Source organism: Nicotiana tabacum, chromosome 20, assembly GCF_000715075.1.
Source record: "Nicotiana tabacum cultivar K326 chromosome 20, ASM71507v2, whole genome shotgun sequence".
Lineage (NCBI taxonomy): Eukaryota > Viridiplantae > Streptophyta > Magnoliopsida > Solanales > Solanaceae > Nicotiana > Nicotiana tabacum.
The window spans coordinates 44,302,237-44,323,963 of NC_134099.1; the positions used below are offsets into that span (position 1 = coordinate 44,302,237).

General features: G+C 36.2%; 1 protein-coding gene across 1 annotated transcript; it reads right to left on the reverse strand.

Annotated features, from left to right (window-relative positions):
- Window positions 1–997: 997 nt before the first annotated feature.
- On the reverse strand, window positions 998–11,139 carry LOC107823469 (pantothenate kinase 1). The gene is made up of 10 exons (XM_016650110.2): window positions 10,792–11,139; window positions 9,382–9,591; window positions 8,631–8,677; window positions 6,234–6,350; window positions 5,434–5,553; window positions 4,401–4,495; window positions 4,221–4,314; window positions 2,814–2,945; window positions 1,760–1,872; window positions 998–1,478 (listed from the first exon to the last, which is right to left on the reverse strand). Exons 1-10 carry the CDS (start codon window positions 10,895–10,897, stop codon window positions 1,220–1,222), a joined length of 1,293 nt encoding a protein of 430 aa, XP_016505596.2. The 5' UTR covers window positions 10,898–11,139; the 3' UTR covers window positions 998–1,219.
- Between the last annotated feature and the right edge of the window lie 10,588 nt (window positions 11,140–21,727).

Consider the following 21,727-nt stretch of genomic DNA (forward strand, 5'->3'; position numbering starts at 1 on the left):
GTAGGTGTCTTGACCTAGCCTCGTCACTACTCTATCGAGTTTAGGCTTAATACTTACTGGTAACGCTGTAGTGTACTCATACTACGTTTCTGCACATTTTTGTGCAGACCCAGGAACTTCTGATCGTGTTGTTGGGAGTTGTGTCTACGCGGCGGGGAGACTTCAAGGTAAACCTGCTTGACGTTCGCAGGCCTTGGAGTCACCTTCGGATATTATTTTTACTGCTATTTATCTTCAATTCAGGACAATATTGTATTTAGAAATTCTAGTGTATATTAGTAGAGCTTATGACTCCATACTATCCGTTTTGAGAAATGTATAACTATTGGTCGTTTGCAGCTATGTATGTTATTTACTGGTTTATCTTTAAGTATTAAATAGTTCAATTCTGTTATTAACTCAGCATGTGTTGGGCTTACCTAGTCTTAGGGATTAAGTGTCACCACGACATCCTAATGTGAGAATTTGGGATCGTGACAGATGGTCAACCTTAGAATTTAGATTTCCTAGGGAATATTTTATGAATATTCCATTTTGTTGTACTATCTAGAATTTTGTGGCCCATGTACTCCTATAAATAGGAAAATATGTAAATTAGAAAAGGATATTTTGACCTTTTGTCAAAGATTTCACCAACATTCTCTTTACGAGATTCTCATTTTATTGAATATAAACAAAGCTTGACTTTACAATTTTCTTCTATTATTCCCTTCTCCCGATCCTTGGGGAACTCATATTTGTCGGGTTATCTTTGTCTCATCTACTGTTTGAACGCTATTTATTGTCATTTATTGTTTTCCTTTATATTTTCAAGTCATTATTGCTCAACTATTCTTCCAAGTTGTGATCTTCAAAGCTATTCATTAAATATTCATTGTAGAATACTAGATCTATCATTGAACATTAATAATTAGTGATGATTAACCCTATTTTTCAACAAATCTAATGGTATAAAATCAAGATCTATTTTTGGGGTCATACACTAAGATGAAAAGGGTTGAAACAAAAGCTGCTAAACTAGTGTACATAACATTTCTCATTTTTCCACGACTCGGTTAGAAAACGAAGGGATATCAAATTTCATTCCCTTGTTGAAGCACAAATACATATATGCACATATACAAACCTGAAATTTGTTCTAGCCCTTTGACCTAGATCAGGACAAGAAACAACAGCTTCTTTTGACATTTTTTTTCTTTGGTACATTAGATGTTTTAGGTCAACACCTTTTGACCTCATCATAAATTTTAAATGAGCTACTAACTCGCAATCTACAATCTAGGGCACCACTTTCATTTTCGTGCACGCGCGTAGAGTTATGAATCCTATCTACTATGCAACTTGAACTCTTAGGAGTTTGCTCAACTAACTGAAGGGGCATCAAATCAGCATTTCCATCTTTATAATTCATGAAAGCTCCTAGAGCTCCAAGAAACCCCTCATGCCGCAAGAACATTGCTTTTGCCTCACCCTTCGACCTGCACATTGAGCAAATTTATTAACTTCAATTGAGGAGAGAGTATAATAATTGCGACGATAAACCACTTTTTAGCAGCAACCAGCAAGCATTATTTATCTATTATGTTAAAAGAGTATGCTAACCGATGAATGTATACCAGAAAGCACACACCAATTCATCACTAAGAAACTGATGTTATTCAAAAGAAAAAAAAATATGGGAGCTTTATTTTCTTAGAGTTGGTAACTTGGTAGAAAAGAAAATACCAATTTTCTGGGTATAAGTGGATATAGCAATTACCAGAAATCAACTGCAACAGAAATTGTGTCCATTGTATAAGCATGGTCACGGATGAAGAAACCTCCCAAAATAATGCGCTTGAGCCCAAAACGAAGAGCATTCAAGTATGCAATCTAGGAAAGCAAAACCAATTGAAGAATAAAGTCAGCAACGATAAGAAAATGATTTTTTTACAATTTAACAACTACATTATAGGAAGGAGAGGCCATATATTTCTTCCTTTTCATGAGTGCTGATTACTAACTCCGACTTCTCAACTAATTCAGGTGTTCAAGTTTGCCACTCTAATTCAGCAAAGCATCACTTTAAAGCAAGATAACTAACAGAATAAACCTTAGACCAACTCGGTGCCACTTATATAAAATTAAAAAACTCATATAATGAAGACCACTATAGCGAAATGTTTTCATGACAGAAGAGTGCATCCACTTAAATAAAAGAAATTCTTATAATGAAGACCACTATACTGAAATGTTTTCATGACAGAAGAGAGTATCTTAAAATTAAAATAGGAAGTACAACTTCATTGAGCAGAGTAGCAGATGCATGTCTGTAACACCACCTAAGAGTTTCTAGCAAGGAAAAGAATAATGACAAGCACAAAAGTCATATCAGATATTAGTATCTTCCAATATTTAATGCCATTTGACAACTTATGACATGTAATGATAAAATGTTGTGCAATACAAGATATCCAATAAGTAATGGATGGACTATCTATCTGCTCTTCTCCTATGTTTTATTTCAATTCTTTATTTGAATCCTTATGGGAGAGGAGAATGGTAAGCAACACATATCGAATGGGAACAGTACAAAACTACAGTCTGGTGCTCCTCTGAATTAGAAATATTCCCAAAGGAATAGATCATGAAGGACAGGTATTTCCATTTGATTGGAGATACCAGTATTATTCTTAATACAGAGAAATGGATATATATATATAGATAGATAGAGAGAGAGAGAGAGAGAGAGTGGTCTTTTCAGTCAGGAAACAACTACATTGTGATGTATCTATAGATGCAGCTGAGAGAAACTTCATGACCCACATAATTACCTGTCCGATGTTATTTGAGATCATTCTTAAAAGGGACCGGGCGATGTCTTCTGGTTTGTAGTCTTCGAGCTCTCTATTTTCTGAGACCGGCTTACCGAAGCTAGAGGCAATGGCTGTTGATGCAAGGCCGATCTGTCATGTATCATTAAATTCTTAATCACCCTGAATATTATGAAGCTTCTGGTATTTGAATAGAGCATTTAGAACAACTGAACATATGGGAACTAAATTTACAAAATTCATCAACTCCTCTTATGATAGATTTCAATTACTTGGCCAACATCCAACAGCAGAAACGTCGCTACAATAAGGAACTGTTCGTTGTAAAATTAAGGAGTTCATCTATAACAACTAACAACTGAAATGACTTGCTAATGAAAAGGGTGTGAATGGCCTCAAAGTATTACAGAGGATAAAATTAAGATATTTCGTACAGTAGAGCGGTAGTTTAGACCCTTTTCCTTAATGGCTTTTCTCCAAATTCCCACCTTGTAATGGGTAGGCGCATATATATCAAGCAATACCAGAGAAATACTCTCGAATTGGGTCCGGCATTGGTCCAAAGCGAACATCAAGGCTGGAAACTTTTCTTTTTCTGTGTTCTAGTATCGACAGGGAAACTAAAAAGAACATTTTGAGAAGTGGGAACGAAAATGTGACTCCACCCATACTTTGAGGACGAAATAAGCATTTCAGAAGCCCACAGCTCGAACTCGTGACCTATAGCTCACAAGGAGACAACTTTACCGTTGCTCCAAGGCTACCCTTTATTAGCAAGAAAATACAAGACAAAAGAATGCACTCCGGAGGATGAAATTTGTCAATTGGAAAAAAAAGTATACACAGAATAACACAAGAAGACCATGAATTTGAAAGCTGTAACAAACTAGCCTTAAATATTCACCTGCATAAAGGTCTAATTGTGGCAGAGCATATGTGGAAAGAAACAGAAAGTAGATTGGAGGAAGGTGAACAAAAGGAGACGCAGAACGAAGAGGAAAGGAGGCTAGAGGGGGAGGTCGACTGGACTTATCTTTTCTTTGTTGTTCACACTTCAAGCCATGACATGGCACAAGCAGAGTTCACTCTTACTAGTGTCATCCGCTTTTCTTGTATGATCAAAAACGAATTTATTTTCACCTAACTTGATATAATAAGAGAACCTTTATAGACAAAACATAGTGGATTGTGCCTGATGCGATGGACACAAATTGTAAGTTGGGACAAAAATTGCTCAACCTGGATTGAAGTTTGGGGACCATCTCCTTATTCTACTCCACATATTCCTCCCATTACTCATCTAGACTCTTCTATATCCAAGATGTGACATATTAGACCTTTGAATAGTTTAAACTGCAACTTATCCAAATGAAAAGAAGGAAATACATTACACAACAAAGTTTATACCTTAGCATAGTCCATTCCCCCATAAATATCTCCAACGAGCATGTCTATCACTCTGTTGTTTCCCTGATGGCTCAATTCCAGCAACTCATCAAAACTGTAATACAAACACATAAGAAAATTCCGCAGAAAGAAACCAATTGACTAATTGAAAATCATATACTTAACAGAAATGAAAATAACCTTTTGCATTTAGTCAAAAGTTTTCCTAGGCCCCAGAAAGTGCCACCACCAACGCTAGTTCCACTAACTCTCTGAAATTTTTCATCTCCATCTACCTAAAAAAGGCTTAAACACAAAATATTGATATAACATAGAGGGAGTCATCTATGAAGTGCCAAAATGCATAAAATTCATAATTAATTGCACATATCACTGTGGTCTTGATAAAATTAAGATTGAATCTCTTCATTCTATAATGGAGATATATAAAAGAAGTTATGACTTATAAAAGCTTCTTGACTCTTGGCTTCAGTCAGATAAGGTTTCCAGCAACTCACTTCACAAGTGTGTATTACTCATGTAGAAATACTATGAAGTATAAAATCTTCTTACTTCAGGGCCTTATACTACTGTTCTAGTTCTTCTATATCACTCTGCATCTAACAGCCCATCAAAGCTCACCAGCCCTAGATGACTATGAAACCTAAACTATCAGTACTTCTGCAATTCATTTAGTAGCCCAATGCAGAGCCTGCTTAGTGAGTCTTGTCAAGTTCTTGGGCAAGATCATTTATACATGCCTGTGAAATGAATAAGTAGTCTACCAATGTTATCTTGCTGACATCAAAGTTAGTTGGACAATAACATTTCCGAAGGTGGCTATTCACAGATGAAAAAAAGTAAGGTAAATTCCTTATTCCAATGGACCAAATTAACAAAGAAAATAATAACATAGGGTTTTAGATATTAATTTTCTAATTTATAGATTGTCTGCTAACTTTATAGATTGTCTGCTAACTAATATGCAGGAGATTAACTTCTTGTCCTGAATGGTATAACATAAGCAATAAAACGCACCAACTTGGTACTGCATGTTGGAAATCAGAGGACCAGTATGAAGCTCATGGAATGTCACCTAAATCATGTGGGAAATAGGATAAGGAGAGCTTAGGTAAACTCAACTTTTTATATTGTCCTTGCAGGTCCTAACCATTAAGATCAGTGTGAATTAGCATTTATGTCGAATTGAAGGAATCTAATCTGTGAAGCTTACCTTTATCATGCTAACCCCAGACCCAATGTTGACAAGGAGGTAAGGATATAAGTCATTCTTATCAATCTGCACGTATTCCTTTCGTCCTCCAATATATGTATAAGCTTCATGGTTGACAGCCTACTTGCAGAAGAGAAAGAGGAATATGTCAAATGAGCTGTTATGTTATACTGTTTAGGAAAACTTAGAAAAGAGCAGGAAATTGTATGCAATGGAGAAGGTTTCTGTTGCCTCTGAGATCTTAGCCTCACTTGTGAGTGTTGAGTCCTGTAGACGTCTTGGTCTCATGTTCAAGACCCAGTAAAGAGATTCTTTGTCCTTAAAACAAGTAACAAGTACTCTATTTACCTTAAACTGTCGAAATGAACCATACCAAGCAAGAATGTATTTCATATGCTACTTGTACTCAATTCAGCTATATATTGGACAGAGGAGAGAAAAGAGAAACCACTATTTCCATGGGAAATGTGCCTTCATCAATCTATTAGCAGCCTTGAGGGTGCAGCATTCCATCAAGAAGCAGCAGAGAATCATAATAAATTAATATACACCAAGTAAATTTGGCTATACACACACAATCAAATCCCCAAGCAAGAAATTAACATAGAGAAAGTACATACGTGTTCCTGGAACCAGAAATACTGTCCAGGACTAATTCAGAGTAAGTAGATAAACAAAGCTGAAGATTGGCAGAAGAGAAAAATACGAACTATTTTTAGAAAGGAATTCATGTGCCCAGACTTAAATATCTGAAGAAAAAAGTACTAACCAAATACAGATTTCTGCTACAAAAAACCCACCTTAAGCAAAAAATTTGCTCCAGCAACAAGAGACTCCATTTCCTCTACCTTGTCCAGAGTTATGCCAAGTTTTTCTTTGAATAGATCGGCAAACTTGAAAGCTCCACCACCTGTTGCCTGTTCAAGAATAAAACTCATCAAAAGGTTACACGGTGTTTTCAACTTTAGCATTTCACCATATAAATATACTATAAATATTGTGAGAAAAAAATTCTACTACAGCACTGGTATGACCATGGGTGTCATGACCCCTAAAAGAGATAATGTGTTTAATGTGTTTAATGTGACCATGGGTAGAGGGACATCTACCAGTCCTGATTAATGTGTTTTCAGAAACTTGTAATACATGCAAGGGTTTCAGTGCAATATTTTAACCCTCCACCTCCAACCCCGAGGTTGCAGGTTCGAATCACCAAGGGAGCTAAAGGAGGAGCTCCTGCGGAGTACATTTTTATTTATCTATTTTAGGTCTTCATCAAGCCCCTCACATGTGACCTCTTCTTTTTTTGTTAGCCAAGCACGTGCTTTATTTTGTTTATTGGTGGTGAGACTCAAATTGAAGAACTCTACTTACTCTAACACCATATTGATAGATGTAAACCACCTTATGTACATGTTTAAGTTATATTACAGAGGGAGCTTATTTATTAATTTGTTTACTTATTTATTAATTTGTTCGAGATCTTCTAGATGGAGAAATGAATTTCGACAACTGGCAGTATGAGTGCCACAATTATCAAAGCAATAAATCTTGTGTGGATAGTGAAATGGAAAGCTATAAAATGGCAGAAATTTAGAGAAAGAGGAAGGTTGTACATAATTGCTCGTGCTTTATGTTCCAATGTGTCACAGCTTTTCTGGGGCCAAAAAGGGTCCAAGAGAAGAAATAGGGACAAGATGAAACAAATTTCCTAACTCCGTGATGGGACCATTTGGAGAAAAGACGGAAGGGCTTTTGAAAGAAAAGGAACTAACAGCCTCCAAATTGCAAACATATTGCTTTTCTTTCCCTAGCTCTGGAGTGCATAAAGCCTAAAATGTTTAGCAGAGGACTGGATGTATTTTGAAGGAAGCAATACATTCTCTTTGCTCCTTTTAGCTCAAAATATTCCCTTTACTCTAAGAGTCTACCTTTTTTGGTGCACTGGAGTCTATAAACTCATACAGAAAAAAAAAAAAAAAAAAGGTAGAAACAACAGAGAGAGATACAACAACAACAACAACAACGACCCAGTAAAATCCCACAAAGTGGGGTCGGGGAGGGTAGTGTATAAGCAGACCTTAACCCTACCCCGATGGGGCAGAGAGGCTGTTTTCGATAGACCCTCGGCTGAGGAAGACGGAAATAAAACAAGAAGAGACAATTCATCAGCAACGTTAGCAGAAACCATAAAAATAATAATAGAAGCATAAAAACCATAAAATAGATGACATACAATAACAATACCCAGTAATTAAGGCCCGAGGCTATGATAAACAGAAACAACAGAGAGAGAGAACAGGAAAATGACTAGTAACTATATTTTTGGTTGAAGGATATAAACAGATTTTATCATTTAACAGTTTAACTCGCAAACTTTAGAGGTTAATGGTGCCATGTAAGAAGATATAATGATAAGAAATTGGACCTTTCTCTAACTCAACCCCAAAAGCTAGCTCATGAGGTGAGGATTGTCCAAGACCATATAAGGAAACAAATGGCCTCCCACGCAGCCGATGTGTGATATTAACACCCCCTGCACGACCAGCTAGAACATGGGCAATATAATATAGGGGCCCAACATCGGATGAAACAAGAATTGGGTGGGCCTAGCTCTTACATGATAAGAAAATGGACCTTGGGCCTAACTCAACTCCAAAAGCTAGCTCATGATGTGAGGATTGCCCAAGATAATATAAGGAAACAAATGGCTGGGACACTAACATATTACTTTGCACAATTCTGAAAGTTAACTTCCGCTCTTCGATTCACATTCTTTACTTTCGAGTAAAAGAGTCAAAAGATGTACAGAGGCAGGAGAAAGGAAATGATGGGCAATCAACGGTCTATACGTGAGAACTTTTGTTTTGGGAGTCTTTATAAAAACTTAACTTTCAAGAAGTTTTAACTTGAAAAGTACATTCTAAGAAGAAGATGACTGCAAGGCAATAGCTTCCTCGGTACTTATCATTGAGTATCTTCTCCAGAAAAACCATGGTTTATTTTCTGAACTTCCAAAAGCTCGTTTCATCCCACAATGGGGACAGATATTATTTCTTCCCAATGAGGTTTTAGGCTATAAAAATTCTTCAGAAACCTATGAAGTACTTTAGGAAGGCTCTCCTATAATCACCAAATTGAGCAAAGAAAAAAAAAGGTGGGAAACAGAACCAACATCTTTTGAAATTCTCCTTTACCTTAATCTTGATCTTGTCAACAGCATGAGAATGATGACATTGAGCACCTGTAATCATTGTAATCTATAAGATTTAGGAAGGGTATGGCATAATACAACCTAATAAATAGATGTATAAGAACCTGATAAACTTTAAAGCGAAGTTCTCTTAAACTGGGCATATGATTCCTAAAGTGACCAAGATACCTAAAAACTTAACTGCAACGACATATAAATCATATTTTCTATTATTACTAACTACGGTTAGGATAATGGAAGAAGTACTATTCTGTACACTTCACTTTCAAGTATTCAAATTGTTTTTACCATCCCAAAGTTTAAATTTTGTATTAATGTTTTCTGTGCCACGTTAACTTAGCGATTACTTTAATATTGTTCTTCCACTATCACTATCAAAAAAAAAAAAAATTACTTATAGCCAAAGGATAATGGAAGAAGTATTATTCTGTACACTTCACTTTCAAGAATTCAAATTGTTTTTACCATCCCAAAGTTTAAATTTTGTATTACTGTTTTCTGTGCCACGTTAACTTAGCGATTACTTTAATATTGTTCTTCCACTATCACTATCAAAAAAAAAAAAATTACTTATAGCCAAAGGTGAAACGATAAATTCTCTTCTTCACTTATCAAAAAAATTCTTCTTCATACTCAAGCCCCCTATAAGTTTACATGCATGCCGATTTGTAATTTAAGAAGTCACCCCAAAAAAATAGTTACATCTAGGGTGTAAGCACCACAAGAAAACCTACCGCACTGTTGAAGTTTCTTGGAAGACAAAAAATTTATGCAGTCCTCAATCTTGCTTGTCTCGAACTTCACGAAATGAAGTCCGCCACTAAGAATGTGATGGTTAAGGTCTCCATTGGGAACTTCCTGTCTTTCTTTTGGTAATGTTGGTGCCTCATCATTAGTGCTGCACTTACTGTTGGTTGAAAAGTATACAATTTTGATGAGGGAGCCTGCAAACGGAGAAGGTCCTTTCATTTAGCATTTCTATTTGGTCCTCAAAATATTGGTTGTTAACAGAGACATTCTTAAAGCCAGCAAAATCCCATAAAGATTCTTATTTATCTGACTGTGCACATTGGAGATACTGATCAATTTTTTATCTGATACATATTTCATTGTGTGACCCCTTGGTCTAAGCTTATAATATTAGAGAGAGGAAAGCTTTATATTAGAGAGAGGAAAGCTTTATCTACTTAGTTATGTTTTAACACTAATAAAAGAAGTTGTGAGTTCATCTCATTATGAAATCAGCAACAAGCAATTGAGTCAGTCCCCAGCAGCGTTATACAAATTCATGTACTATGCAGCTGAAATCGTGGAGAAGTTTTGCTGAAGTTTCTGGATGTTCTAATACACCAACCTATCCATCTTATCTGTCTGTGTCCACTAAAACCAAGCTCTTTTTAATGACAAGTGACATCCGGGTCAGCTCGTTTGCACTTCGACAATTCCAAAGGGTTGCCAGCTACCTCCCACCAGCACAGGCACAGGGTAACTCTATACACCAAGGCTTGGGCATATGGGAAGAAATCACCATATTTTTTGTCTTGGGATTCAAACCCCGGTCTCCAAGGAAACTCACTACATTACCATTAGGCCACACCCTTGAGTGTACTAAAACCAAGTAAAGTGTACACCTCCCATTGGCAGAGTTCAATCATGGAAAAGACCATATATATCTTTCTATTTTTCCAGTAAAACCTAGACTTACATAATTTGCAAACCACATGTAAGTTCGTAAATTCAAGTCATCCCCGTGATGATACCTAAGGTTCTTATGAGGTCAAGTGACTTCTAAAACTAGATAACAGTTCAACTTATCAAAATACTAAGCTTGTTTCTTATGAGGTCAAGAATGCAGCATATTCTAGTACTAGCTTGGTTCATTTTGCAACTACTGAAGTAATGACTTTCAGTGGAAAAAAAGAATTGATATTTTCTTCTCCTTTTTATCTTTTTCATTTTTTTCTTAAATTCTGTTGAACCAATTAGAAAGCAGTGCCAACATAACTCTACAAAGCAAACAGAAAAGGCACTAACATTTTCGAATTCCCACACCAAAAAAACATAAAAGTAAAAATTAAAATAATAAATGAACAAAAAAATAAAGATCTCAGAAGAAAAAAGAGCAAATAAACCCAGCAATTTACCTCCAATGTCGATAGCCAAATGAGAAATTTCATCAGCAGATTGCTTAATCAGCTCAGAACTGGAATCAGTATTCTCTAATTTCTCATCAATTAACTTTCTCTCCATATCCGATTGGTAATTCTCCTTCAATTAAGTGTAAAAACAGAATTTTTGTAGATGCAATGATTGAGAAATATGATCGGCCAAAGAATATAGCATATATAACATTCTCTTTTCTTTTGTCAATAAAAGGCTGCTAGTACTTTACAAGTCATAGGGGTTATAATAACCCACCTAATCCATTTGAGGACAGAAGGCGTGAAAAACAAAATTCATGTTGGGTAGTAGTCTCTTTGATTTTGACCAATATAATTAAATTTCTTAACTATTTATTTAGGATAAGAATACTTTAGCATCTCAATTATGGGTGAACACGTAATAGGAATTAGGAGTGATATTATATTATGGGGTGCACAATAGTGGGTGGGATTTAAGCTAATTTTGGAAGGTAATGCCTAATGGGTGTATGGGCCATTGACTGTAACGCCCACAACGGTCAGACAAGGCGGCCGGACTCTATCGTTTTCTTTCACCGAAAAATGAGTCCCATAAAATTTGAATTCACAAAAAAAATTACATTCGAAATAAAGCGCTCCCAAGAATTTAAAGTTCGAACCCAAAATATTTTATTAAAAATAATACTTATAATTCTACCATAATTTTTAAATGGAATTCTTTTCCTGCTAGAAATAATCTTTTAGTTAAAGGGAGAATTACATCTCTTGTCACTTGGCCCAACAACCCATCAGAAAATTATCTATATTTGAAGCCCTTATCCAGTATAGCCCAAGTTGTACATAATCTAAAAATTAATTTTCACCAGTTAGCTCACCTCTTATTTCTTCATTCCCCTTTTTTCTTCGTTCTTCTTCTCCTTCCCATGTCAGCCTTTGCACCACAAAATTTCTCTACTATTGTTATTCTCCTTCAATTCTTTTCCGGATTTCAGTGGTTAACTAAGGATTTGAAAAATAAAAGTCACCATTACAAGTGGTTCGAAGATTCGATTTCAGAAATTAAGTTTTTCGATTGTTAGTTGTTTGGAATGGGTGTTGTCTCAATTGATTGGATCATCAAGATGAGTTCAAAACTTAAATTTCAAGTAATTTGGAGTAGATTTAGGCTATATTTGAATTAAATTTCAGAAATTGAGTTTTTCAATTTGTTAGTTATTTGGAATGTGTGTTGTCTCAATTGATTGGAATCATCAAGATGAGTTCCAAACTTAAATTTCAAGTGATTTGGAGTAGATTTAGGCTATATTTGAGTTAAATTTCAGAGGATGCCCAAAAAAGAAGAAAAAGAACACGTGAAACTCCATTGATAGGATTTTTTTGTATAATAATGTATAATATTGTATAAATAGTATATAATTATCACGCCCCAATCCTCGGGGAGCGTGACCGGCGTGCAACCAAGCGAAGCCGATCGAGCAAGCCTACCAGCCTTTCCTACCCGACTCACTCAATACCCGAAGACGAAATGCATCACCAATTATTAAACACGGGAGAGAGAGAGAGAGAGAGAGAGAGAGAGAGAGTTGTTATATAAATGCATAAACGTCGATAGTTAAATTTTTACTTAAATACACATGTCATAGTTAAGTTTCCAAAAGTACATACAGTTGACAATCTACTGGAGAAAAGTTTCAAACACATCGTGATCCTATGACCACCCCGGCACCCATACATGACCCACATAAACGTCTAAGGAGACTCTAAGGATACAACAAACCAAAATGACAATGCCGGCAACAAAGCCCCGGCTATACCTCAAAAATATGGAAATTTGTACAAAAGAGGAACTACAAAACCCCTAGGAGAAATGGGGGCTTACCAAGACTCCTGTGAAGAGAGAAAGAGAGCACCATTATCTGTGATGGGCGCTATCAGCAACGGAACCACCTACATCCATTCAAAGATGTAGCGCCCCCGGCAAAAGGGACGTTAGTACTGTCGAATAGTACTAGTATGTAAGGCAAACACTAATCTTAGTAGAATGAACAGTGAAACAAAGAGAAGGCAGTCATAACAATCAATAAGTACTTCACAGAAATACAAAGAATCACCAAATAAGGATCACATAATTTCCAATTCAATCTTTCCATCTATTTAGGTTAATGATATTTAGTGCCAAAGCCACAACTCACAATGCCACCGTGTTTTTACACGGAGTCCGGTCTCGGCTCGACCGTCTAAGTCATCCCAAGTGAGACATATCCAAATTCATAATAATAACGGAAGTCCAACATAAATGCCACCATGTGTACAGCATGGCGTCCGATCTCGGCCCGATCGGCTAAGCCATCTCACTTGGGACATAACCTCTTTCAATTATCCATTTCATTTACATTTCTTTCCATCTTTCATTACTTGACACAAGCAGCCCCATTTATTAAGTAGTTCTTGGCACTTGGGCACATTTTATAATTCAAGTCTTTCTCTTTATTATTTGCCCAAATATCGTCAATAACCACGTCAACAAGTGCTATCATATAAGGCATGCACACACAAGGAAAGAAAAGAAAACAAAAGGAAAGCTTGGAGAACATGATCACATTTTCAAATAGCATGATTTCAGGGCAACACTTAGAACAAATATAGAACATAATCTTTCACCCCAATACATAAAGGCAAACCATTTGGTATGATCAATTCAGAACTCACGTCAATTATTCGGACACCAAGAGTTCAATTCTAAGAAGAAGAGGGTTAGCCATACATACCTCAATGGAGCTTTTCCTTAAATTCCTACAATAATTCCGGAACTCTTAGCCACCTCGATCTATTTTATGAGAATTACAAGTTGATCCAAAAATTAGAGAGATATTCAAGATTCTAACTCACTTGAGCATACTCTCAAGTACTAAGTGTGCATTATGAATTTTAAAATCTTCTGTGAAAGATTCTATTATCCTACACCCCATTTGTTATATTCTTAGCCCACAATCTCCCACATACCCTTTTATCATACATGCATGCAAGACAATCAACCCTTATACCCATGAACCCATTTGTTAATTACTTATTTTAGTAGGAATTTCGAAATCAAAGGTTAGAGCACAAGTTCTTACCTCTTAGGATGAAGGCCTAGTAACTTTACTTGATAATCTTCAAGGATTTGGGCAAGGATTGAGTAGAGGCTTGGTGGGGATCACTTTCTCCCTCTAGAACTCTTGCTCTCACTCTAAATGTAGTAGAAATTAGCTCAAGATGGCCTAATAGGGTGATTTTAACGGAATGGGGTCGAGTTTTAAAAGTTAGAAAATAGGAGCCCCTACTCAATCTGCGGTCGCATATGCAACCTCGTAACTGATATGCAACCCGCAAAAGTGGCCCTCAAGACCTGGATACACTGCCAGGGTATGTGACCAATATGTAGTCCGCATACCTATTGTGCGATCGCATAATGCACTGCAGAACTGCCCTATACAAAAATCCCAAGGAGATTATGCGACGACTATGCGGTCCGCATATCGATTATGTGATCGCATAATTGTCCGCATTGTTGTCCTCAAATTGGCCAACATACTGACCCACTCTGCGGCATATATGCGGCTCGCATTGTTATTATGCAACGCATAATGGGCCGTAGAAATGCGCTCTTTTGAAAAATATTTTTCCTTAACTTTTTAATGCACAGATCACCCAAAAGGTCCGAGCCGCGACAAGAATTTTATGAATTCCTAACACCTATTCTTAACTTGGCACTACCAGATTTCGGATTTTTGAGTAAAAATTTTACGGGGACTTACAATAATAGTGTATAAATACAACTTATACACTATTATATCCAAGGTTGATACATTATTTACAAGTATTTGGTGAATTTCTCGCATTTTCTTCTTCTTCTTCTCATTCTTCTTATACACCTATATACATAGTGTATCAAGAATATTTTCACTCTGTGATTATCATCCTTATACACTTTTATACAACTATATACAATTGTACCTCTTTGTATAAAAATGTTTAACATTGTATAAAAGTGTATAAGCATCGCTGACGAAATTTTTGTACTATTTTCACTTGCAATTCTTGTATAAAACTAGTCCAAATCTCTAGCAAATAACTTCAAACTTTGTATACAACCTACTTAGACTATTTCTAATAAGTTCAAACAATACCCACTCCAAATTTCTCACAAAATCATAATCGAAATTTAACAAGATTAGCATTAAAGGAGATGAGATTTTAGGTTTCTCGCGTCTGTTTTTGCGTTTTGCAGTTGTGATAGGTATGTATAGACCTGAAGATATATAAAATTTAAAAAAAAATAGAGAAGTATTAGTTATGGAAGAAGGCACGAATGAGTGTTGACTGAATGGGGAACTGATTTTTCTTTTCAGTTTTTTTTTGCATATGATTCTTTTTCATTAATTAAATTAAATATTTATGGGTGAAAAATGAGGAGAAAGCTACAATAGGGGTAGGTAGGAATAAATGAGATTGTTATAATTAGAGGGAATGTGAAAAGAAAAGATCTTATTGATATTTGGCTACACATTTGCAAACTTGTAACTCGGCTAACATAGTGCAAGATCAACTTATGGAGTGCATTATTCTGTAATTTTGTCTATATTCAACTGCTAGAAATAATATTCTAATTAAGTCGGTCTGAACCCGCTCATACTGTCATATGTGAATGGGTAAAATTGACTTTCTTTTAGTATTTATACTAAGCAAATGAATTCAAATTATTTGCTTATATGTATTTGCACTTTAATTTGTCACTTTTGCAGTTAAATCAATTAGTAGCTTATATTTCAACCAAAAAAAAAATTAGTAGCTTATACCCGCCCCTGTTTTCCCAAGAAAAGAAGGCAATATCCCTATGTTGTTTTAGCTTTTTTATACTCCATCCGTTTACTTTTACTTGTCCATTATATTAAAAATTCATTTTCCTTTTACATGTCCATTTTTGCAATTCAAGAAAAAGACAATTTCTTTTTTTCTTGTTTGACCCTTATTTAATTACTCATTCTCCAAATTATTTTTCTATATATTCTGAAATGCTATTATTATTATGTGTAAAATTATAAAATTATTATTTTATTTATTTTTTCTTAAAGGGAGTGCAAAATTTAAAGCGAACAACTAAAAATGAAGGAGGGAGTATTTTTTTCTCCATTTGGTTAAACACATGGACAACTTCTTTTATTTTTATTTTTCGTTTTTGGGGGGTGGGGTGGGTGGGGAGAGGGGGGAGGCATCACTACCTAAGGAAGACAAAGCACAAGAGTGGATGACAGTTTCCTTTCCAAGAAAAAGCAAAGGCAGGGCAGACAATCATCAGCTGACTAAGGCAATCTCCACCACTGGCACATGTATCAGTGTACGCATTTTTGATGCAATGTCAGATAAGTTCTTAAACACCCAACGTATGAATTATGATAACACTCAAGCACAACACAACTCTAACTCAGTCTATACTAACTCTTAATTAGACAAAGGAAAAGGGGTAAACTTAGAAGTAATTCTCCCCGCTGGAAAACCACACTTTGGGAATAAGAGTGGTTTTTCCAACAAACCACAAGAGTACACAGATTTGCAAAATTCCATTAAACAAAAATTAAAAATGACAACTATAATTTGCATATTCCCTACAAGTGGCAATAACGTGTCACAACAAAATCCTAATAATAATTACTCAAACCTTTTATCTAACAAATTGGACAAGGTAGTAAATCACTCATTAATTAACATGAGCAACCAAAACACCATTATTTCCCTAGTACTAGCCACACTGGTAACTTAAACACCCACTCAAATGACACTAGTAATACATTACTAGAAACTACCATGCAAACCCCCCCCCTCCTCCCTGTTTTTAACTCCAACATGCAACACATGGAGGTAGAAGACTGCCAAGTGGATGAAAGCAAATCCATGCAAGATTTGGAAGATCTTCTTATAAATCACACGCAAACCATCCCAAATACTACAAACATAGAGCAAATCGTTACTACTCCTAGTACTCCAATAGATAGTATCACCCCTATATTACCCCAAGCCTCTGAAAATGTCAAGAACATCACTAATCTTGAGAAGGAGATATCGTCTAATTCAACTTATCCACCTCTCAAGAAATCAGAGAATGAACAATTTACCACCACTCCCTCCCTAAATCAACCAAATCCAGTCATCTATGCTCAACCTCCGAGCCCTCCCAAACATGTACCACAATCATGGGTGGAACTGGGGCTTCAAGGGTATGTCATCTCCTTCAACATGGAGATTAATGGACAGGAGTCCATTCTAATCATCCAGAACACACACTTCCTTGCACAACTAATCTCGGAGGGAATGAGCCTAGCCATGAACAACTACATAAATCAAATGTGGATGAGCAACATACTACAACACCTAGCACCCTCAATAAATCAAAACCTAGTTCAAAATATGTAGCAGATGTGGAACATACCCCACAATTCCAACCAACAACTACCTCAAAATCCACCTATCAATCTCCCCTTCTTTGCTCTGGAGGACCCGATGATGCTGAACCCAATCTTCACACAATGGACACTACAACAACCCATGCAAGACCAGCCACTAGGTCCTTAACCAAACAATGGAAGAACAACCACCAATTCCAAACATGCAGAATCAGGAAGGAATTCAGGAGGAAGAGGAGGAGGAAGAGGACGACTTAGCACTCTTGTTGGAGCCGGCGGTGGCTTTTTCAAGCCTAAACGAGGTAAAAATACTCATCTTCAAGAAAATGTTAGACAGGAAGTCTATCTTCAGCTACCCAACGACACTTTACAAGTGCTCCTTGGACATCTGCCCTCCCCATGATCCCACTGTGAGAAAGAATGTAGTAATACTGGTTCCTTCTTTGAGGAGGAACCCAAACAACATCCCACCCAACATGAATCTCATGCATCAGCCCAGTAATATCATCATTTGGAACGTTAGAGGAGCAAACAATATAATTTTATGAGGCATTTTTGTGAAATAATGGACACTCACAAGCCTAATCTAGTTCCATTGCTGGAAACAAAAATGGAAACACACATTTCCATCCTTGAAGGGTATCATTTCAATGAAATGGTTGAAGCACCTGCTGTTGGAAATTCTGGAGGTATGGTCCTCCTTTGGAACAATGAAGTGGTAAAGGTCAGCAACTTCACCAGGAATGGCCAATCAATCCATGCAATGATAGAGGTAAAACCAAAAAAAAAAATTATGGCTCTTTTCTACTGTTTATGCTAGCACTGATATAGCCTTTATACAATTATATTGGGATAGCTTTAAATATATATTTGATAAGTATAAGGGACCTTGGCTAGTTACAGAGGATTTTAATGAAATTATTAATTCAACGAATAAGTTTGGGGGTAGGCCAATTAACCAAAAAAGGGCTAGAACCCTAATAGATTGTCGTAGCAGTTGTAACTTAGTAGACCTCGGTTACAAAGGTTGCAAATACATATGGTCAAACCACCATAGGAGGAATGGGGGTCTCATTATGAAAAGGTTAGATAGGGTTTACTCAAATTCTGATTGGTTACAAGAATTTAATAATGTAACGGTTACTCATTTTCCTAAAATTCACTCCGACCATAATCCTATATTAGTTAACCTCAACAATAGTATTAATCACACCAATGCAAGGCCTTTTAGGATGGAAACGTTTTGGTGCTCACACCCTGATTTCCCAAGATTGTAAAAGAAAGCTGGGAAAATAGGGACATTATTAAGGGGATTGAGCATTTCCAAAACAGTGTTATGGAATGGAAACAAGCTACTTTTAGGAATATCTTTGCTAGGAAAAGAAAATTACTAAAGCATATAACTGGTATTCAAAACTCTCCTAGTTACCATTATAGCCAATTTCTTAGAGACCTAGAAGTCAAACTTATAGAAGATAATGACTCAATTCTCAAATTAAAGGAGGATTACTGGAAATTGCGATCTAGGATTAATTAGTTAAATGAAGGGGATGCAAATACTAAGTATTTTCATATTCAAGCCACTAATCGGAGAAGGAGAAATAATATTGTCTTCTTTAAAGATAACAATGGAAACTGGATTGAAAACCAAAAAGCTCTTATGGACTATGTATCTAATCATTTCCAAAATATTTTCACCACATCTCATGAACACACAATTTGGAGAAACATTACATTGGGTAACACTAGCTTTAAGAAAGTAGACTTGTCAAGCCTTGACAGTCAACTTAAAAACCATGAGATTAGGAGAGCTATTTTTTCATTTAAACCATGCAAGGCACCCGGACCTAATGGTCTACACCCTTTTTTCTTCCAAAAATTCTGGCCAATTGTAGAAAGTAAAGTCATTAATTTAAGCCAGAAATTTTTTAACTCTAAGGTTATGCTCTAGGATTTAAATAAAACTTACGTTTGTTTGATCCCTAAGTTCAATAATACAAACAAAATTCAAAACTTTAGACCAATTAGTCTTTGTAATACTTTGTATAAAGTGATTACTAAGGTAATTGCTAACTGCATTAAGCCGTTCCTAAAATATCTAATTAGTGATCACCAAAGTAGTTTTGTTAAAAATAGACGAGCCACGAATAATGCTATAATTATTCAAGAAGTTCTAAAACGTTTTAACAGCCAGGCAGGGAAAGGAAATTGCATCTTAAAGCTTGACCTAGAAAAGGCTTTCGATAAGTTGGAATGGTCATTTGTATATAGAATTTTAAAGTTTCACAACTTCCTCCTAATATAACCACCATAATTTTTAGCTTCATATTAACAAGTACTATCTCTATCCTAGTTAATGGTAATAAAACGGAGGAATTTTATCCTACCAGGGGAGTTAGGCAAGGGAACCCAATGTCACCATATCTATTCATCTTATGCATGGATATGTTATCCAAAAATATTGAGCACCAAGTAGATACCCTAAATTGGGACCCCTTGTCACACTTGTTCTTTGCAGACGACTTAACCTTAATGGGTCGTGCTAATCATAAAACTATCACTACTATGGGGAATAGTATGGAATTTTTTTGTCATTTTTCTGGTCTTAATATTAACAAGGATAAATTGAAATTGTTGCTATCAAAATCATGCCCAAATAGTACTATTAATTGGACCACTTCTTTTTTGGACATGAAGATTAGTAAGGATTTTGGCAACTACCTAGGTTTTTCAATGCTTAGTAACCAACCCAAACACAAAGATTTCCTTCCTATAATTGATAAAATGCGGGCTAGGCTCAATATTTGGAATGCCAAATGGCTCAGCATGGCAGGAAAGTGTACTCTCATAAAATCCACTCTAAGCACAATACCAAATCACCAAATGCAACTCTGAATGCTCCCTAGTAGGACACTAAAGGAAATAGTTAAGTTCCAAAGAGATTTCCTCTGGGGAACTACAACTGAAAAAAAGAAAATGCACTTAATAGGCTGAAATGTGGTTATACTACCTAAGGACATGGGGGGCTAGGTATTAGAAAGGCAAAGTCTAAGAATTTTTCCCTTCTGACTAGCCTTGCTTGGAGGCTTCTTAATGACCCATCCTCTCTTTGGGCGTGAGTCCTCACTAACTTATATGGTCATACTAAGTCCACTAAGGAGGGATCCAATACTTGGAAAAGCCTTTTAAAGGGTTGGAAATTTTGTCAACAAGGTATAAGTTGACCAATGAACAATCACCCTAACATGTCCATATGGGATACCAACTGGATCCCCAATTATGGTAAGCTAAGGGAAAACTTAATAGGCTCCCTCACAAATAATGAGATTGAATTAGGAGTAAAAGACATCCAAATTGATAATAGATGGGATCTAGCTCATATCTCCTTCGAACTACCTCAAAATATTATTAATAGCATTCACTCCCTAACCACAACCTCCACACGCACTAGCAAACTTATATGGAGTATAAATCCTAGTGGGATATTCACAATTTTCATATGCTACAAATTAATTGACACGCAATCTCAAACTAGTAAAGATTTTGCATGGATATGGGGCATACAATGCCCTAGGAAAATCCAGTTTTTCATGTGAAAATGTTGCCACTCATGACTACCTACCAGGGACTACCTAGGGAAAATTGGTATCAACATTGATACAACTTGCTCAATTTACAAAAATAGGGAAGAATCCCTACTTCATATTTTTTGGGAATGCAAGGTGGCAAATCCTTTTTGGAGATCTATAGCGGTGTCCTTTTCTAACCATATGCCAAACGAGCACTGGGTCGATTTCCTACGGAAAAAAATACCTCATATACCGACTAAGTTCATCACATGGGAAGATGTTTTCCCTTTTGCAATTTGGGCTATTTGGAAAAACAGTAATGAAAACAATGTTAATAACACTAATCTTACTATTAACACTACAAAAGTGTTTCAACAAACGCTTGAATATCATTTGCTCACATCCAAGCCCACTGTTAGTAATATTCCTAAAAAGGTGAAGGTAAAATGGCACCCGCCTCCAAGGAACTGGTACAAGTTTAACTTTGATGGTGCTTTCAACAATGACTGCCTGCATGGAGGAATCAGTGGTATCATACGTAACAACAAAGGAGAGTGAATGTTGGGTTACTATGAGAAGTGTCAAATAATATCACCTATACATGCAGAACTACTAGCTCTTCGGCAGACACTTCAAACGATTATCAAGGAGAAGATCACATTATGGAAACTAGAGACAGATGCCACAAAGGTGATTCGTTTTTTAGAAGAAGATTATCCTACTTACAGTGATTTAATTTATGAATGCAGGTGCTTAATGGGGAAGGCAATGGAGCAGGGGGAGATCATAATGAAGCACAACTTCCGTGAAGGAAACATGGTGGCACACAAGATGGCCAAGGAAGCTCTAAAGTACCCTAGTTATAATATAACCCTTTATTTTGCTAAACCACCCAACTTTGCAATGGATGTGTATTTTAAGGACCAGGAA

Bases quoted from the DNA above. Each gene is read 5' to 3' on its own strand.
- LOC107823469 (XM_016650110.2), bottom strand. From the start codon at position 10,897: ATGGAGAGAAAGTTAATTGATGAGAAATTAGAGAATACTGATTCCAGT. The intron at 6,351-8,630 runs GTAAAGGAGAAT...ATTCTTGAACAG, and splicing joins TTGACAAGATCAAGATTAAG to GCAACAGGTGGTGGAGCTTT. The intron at 4,315-4,400 runs GTTATTTTCATT...TTTGTATTACAG, and splicing joins CTTTTGACTAAATGCAAAAG to TTTTGATGAGTTGCTGGAAT.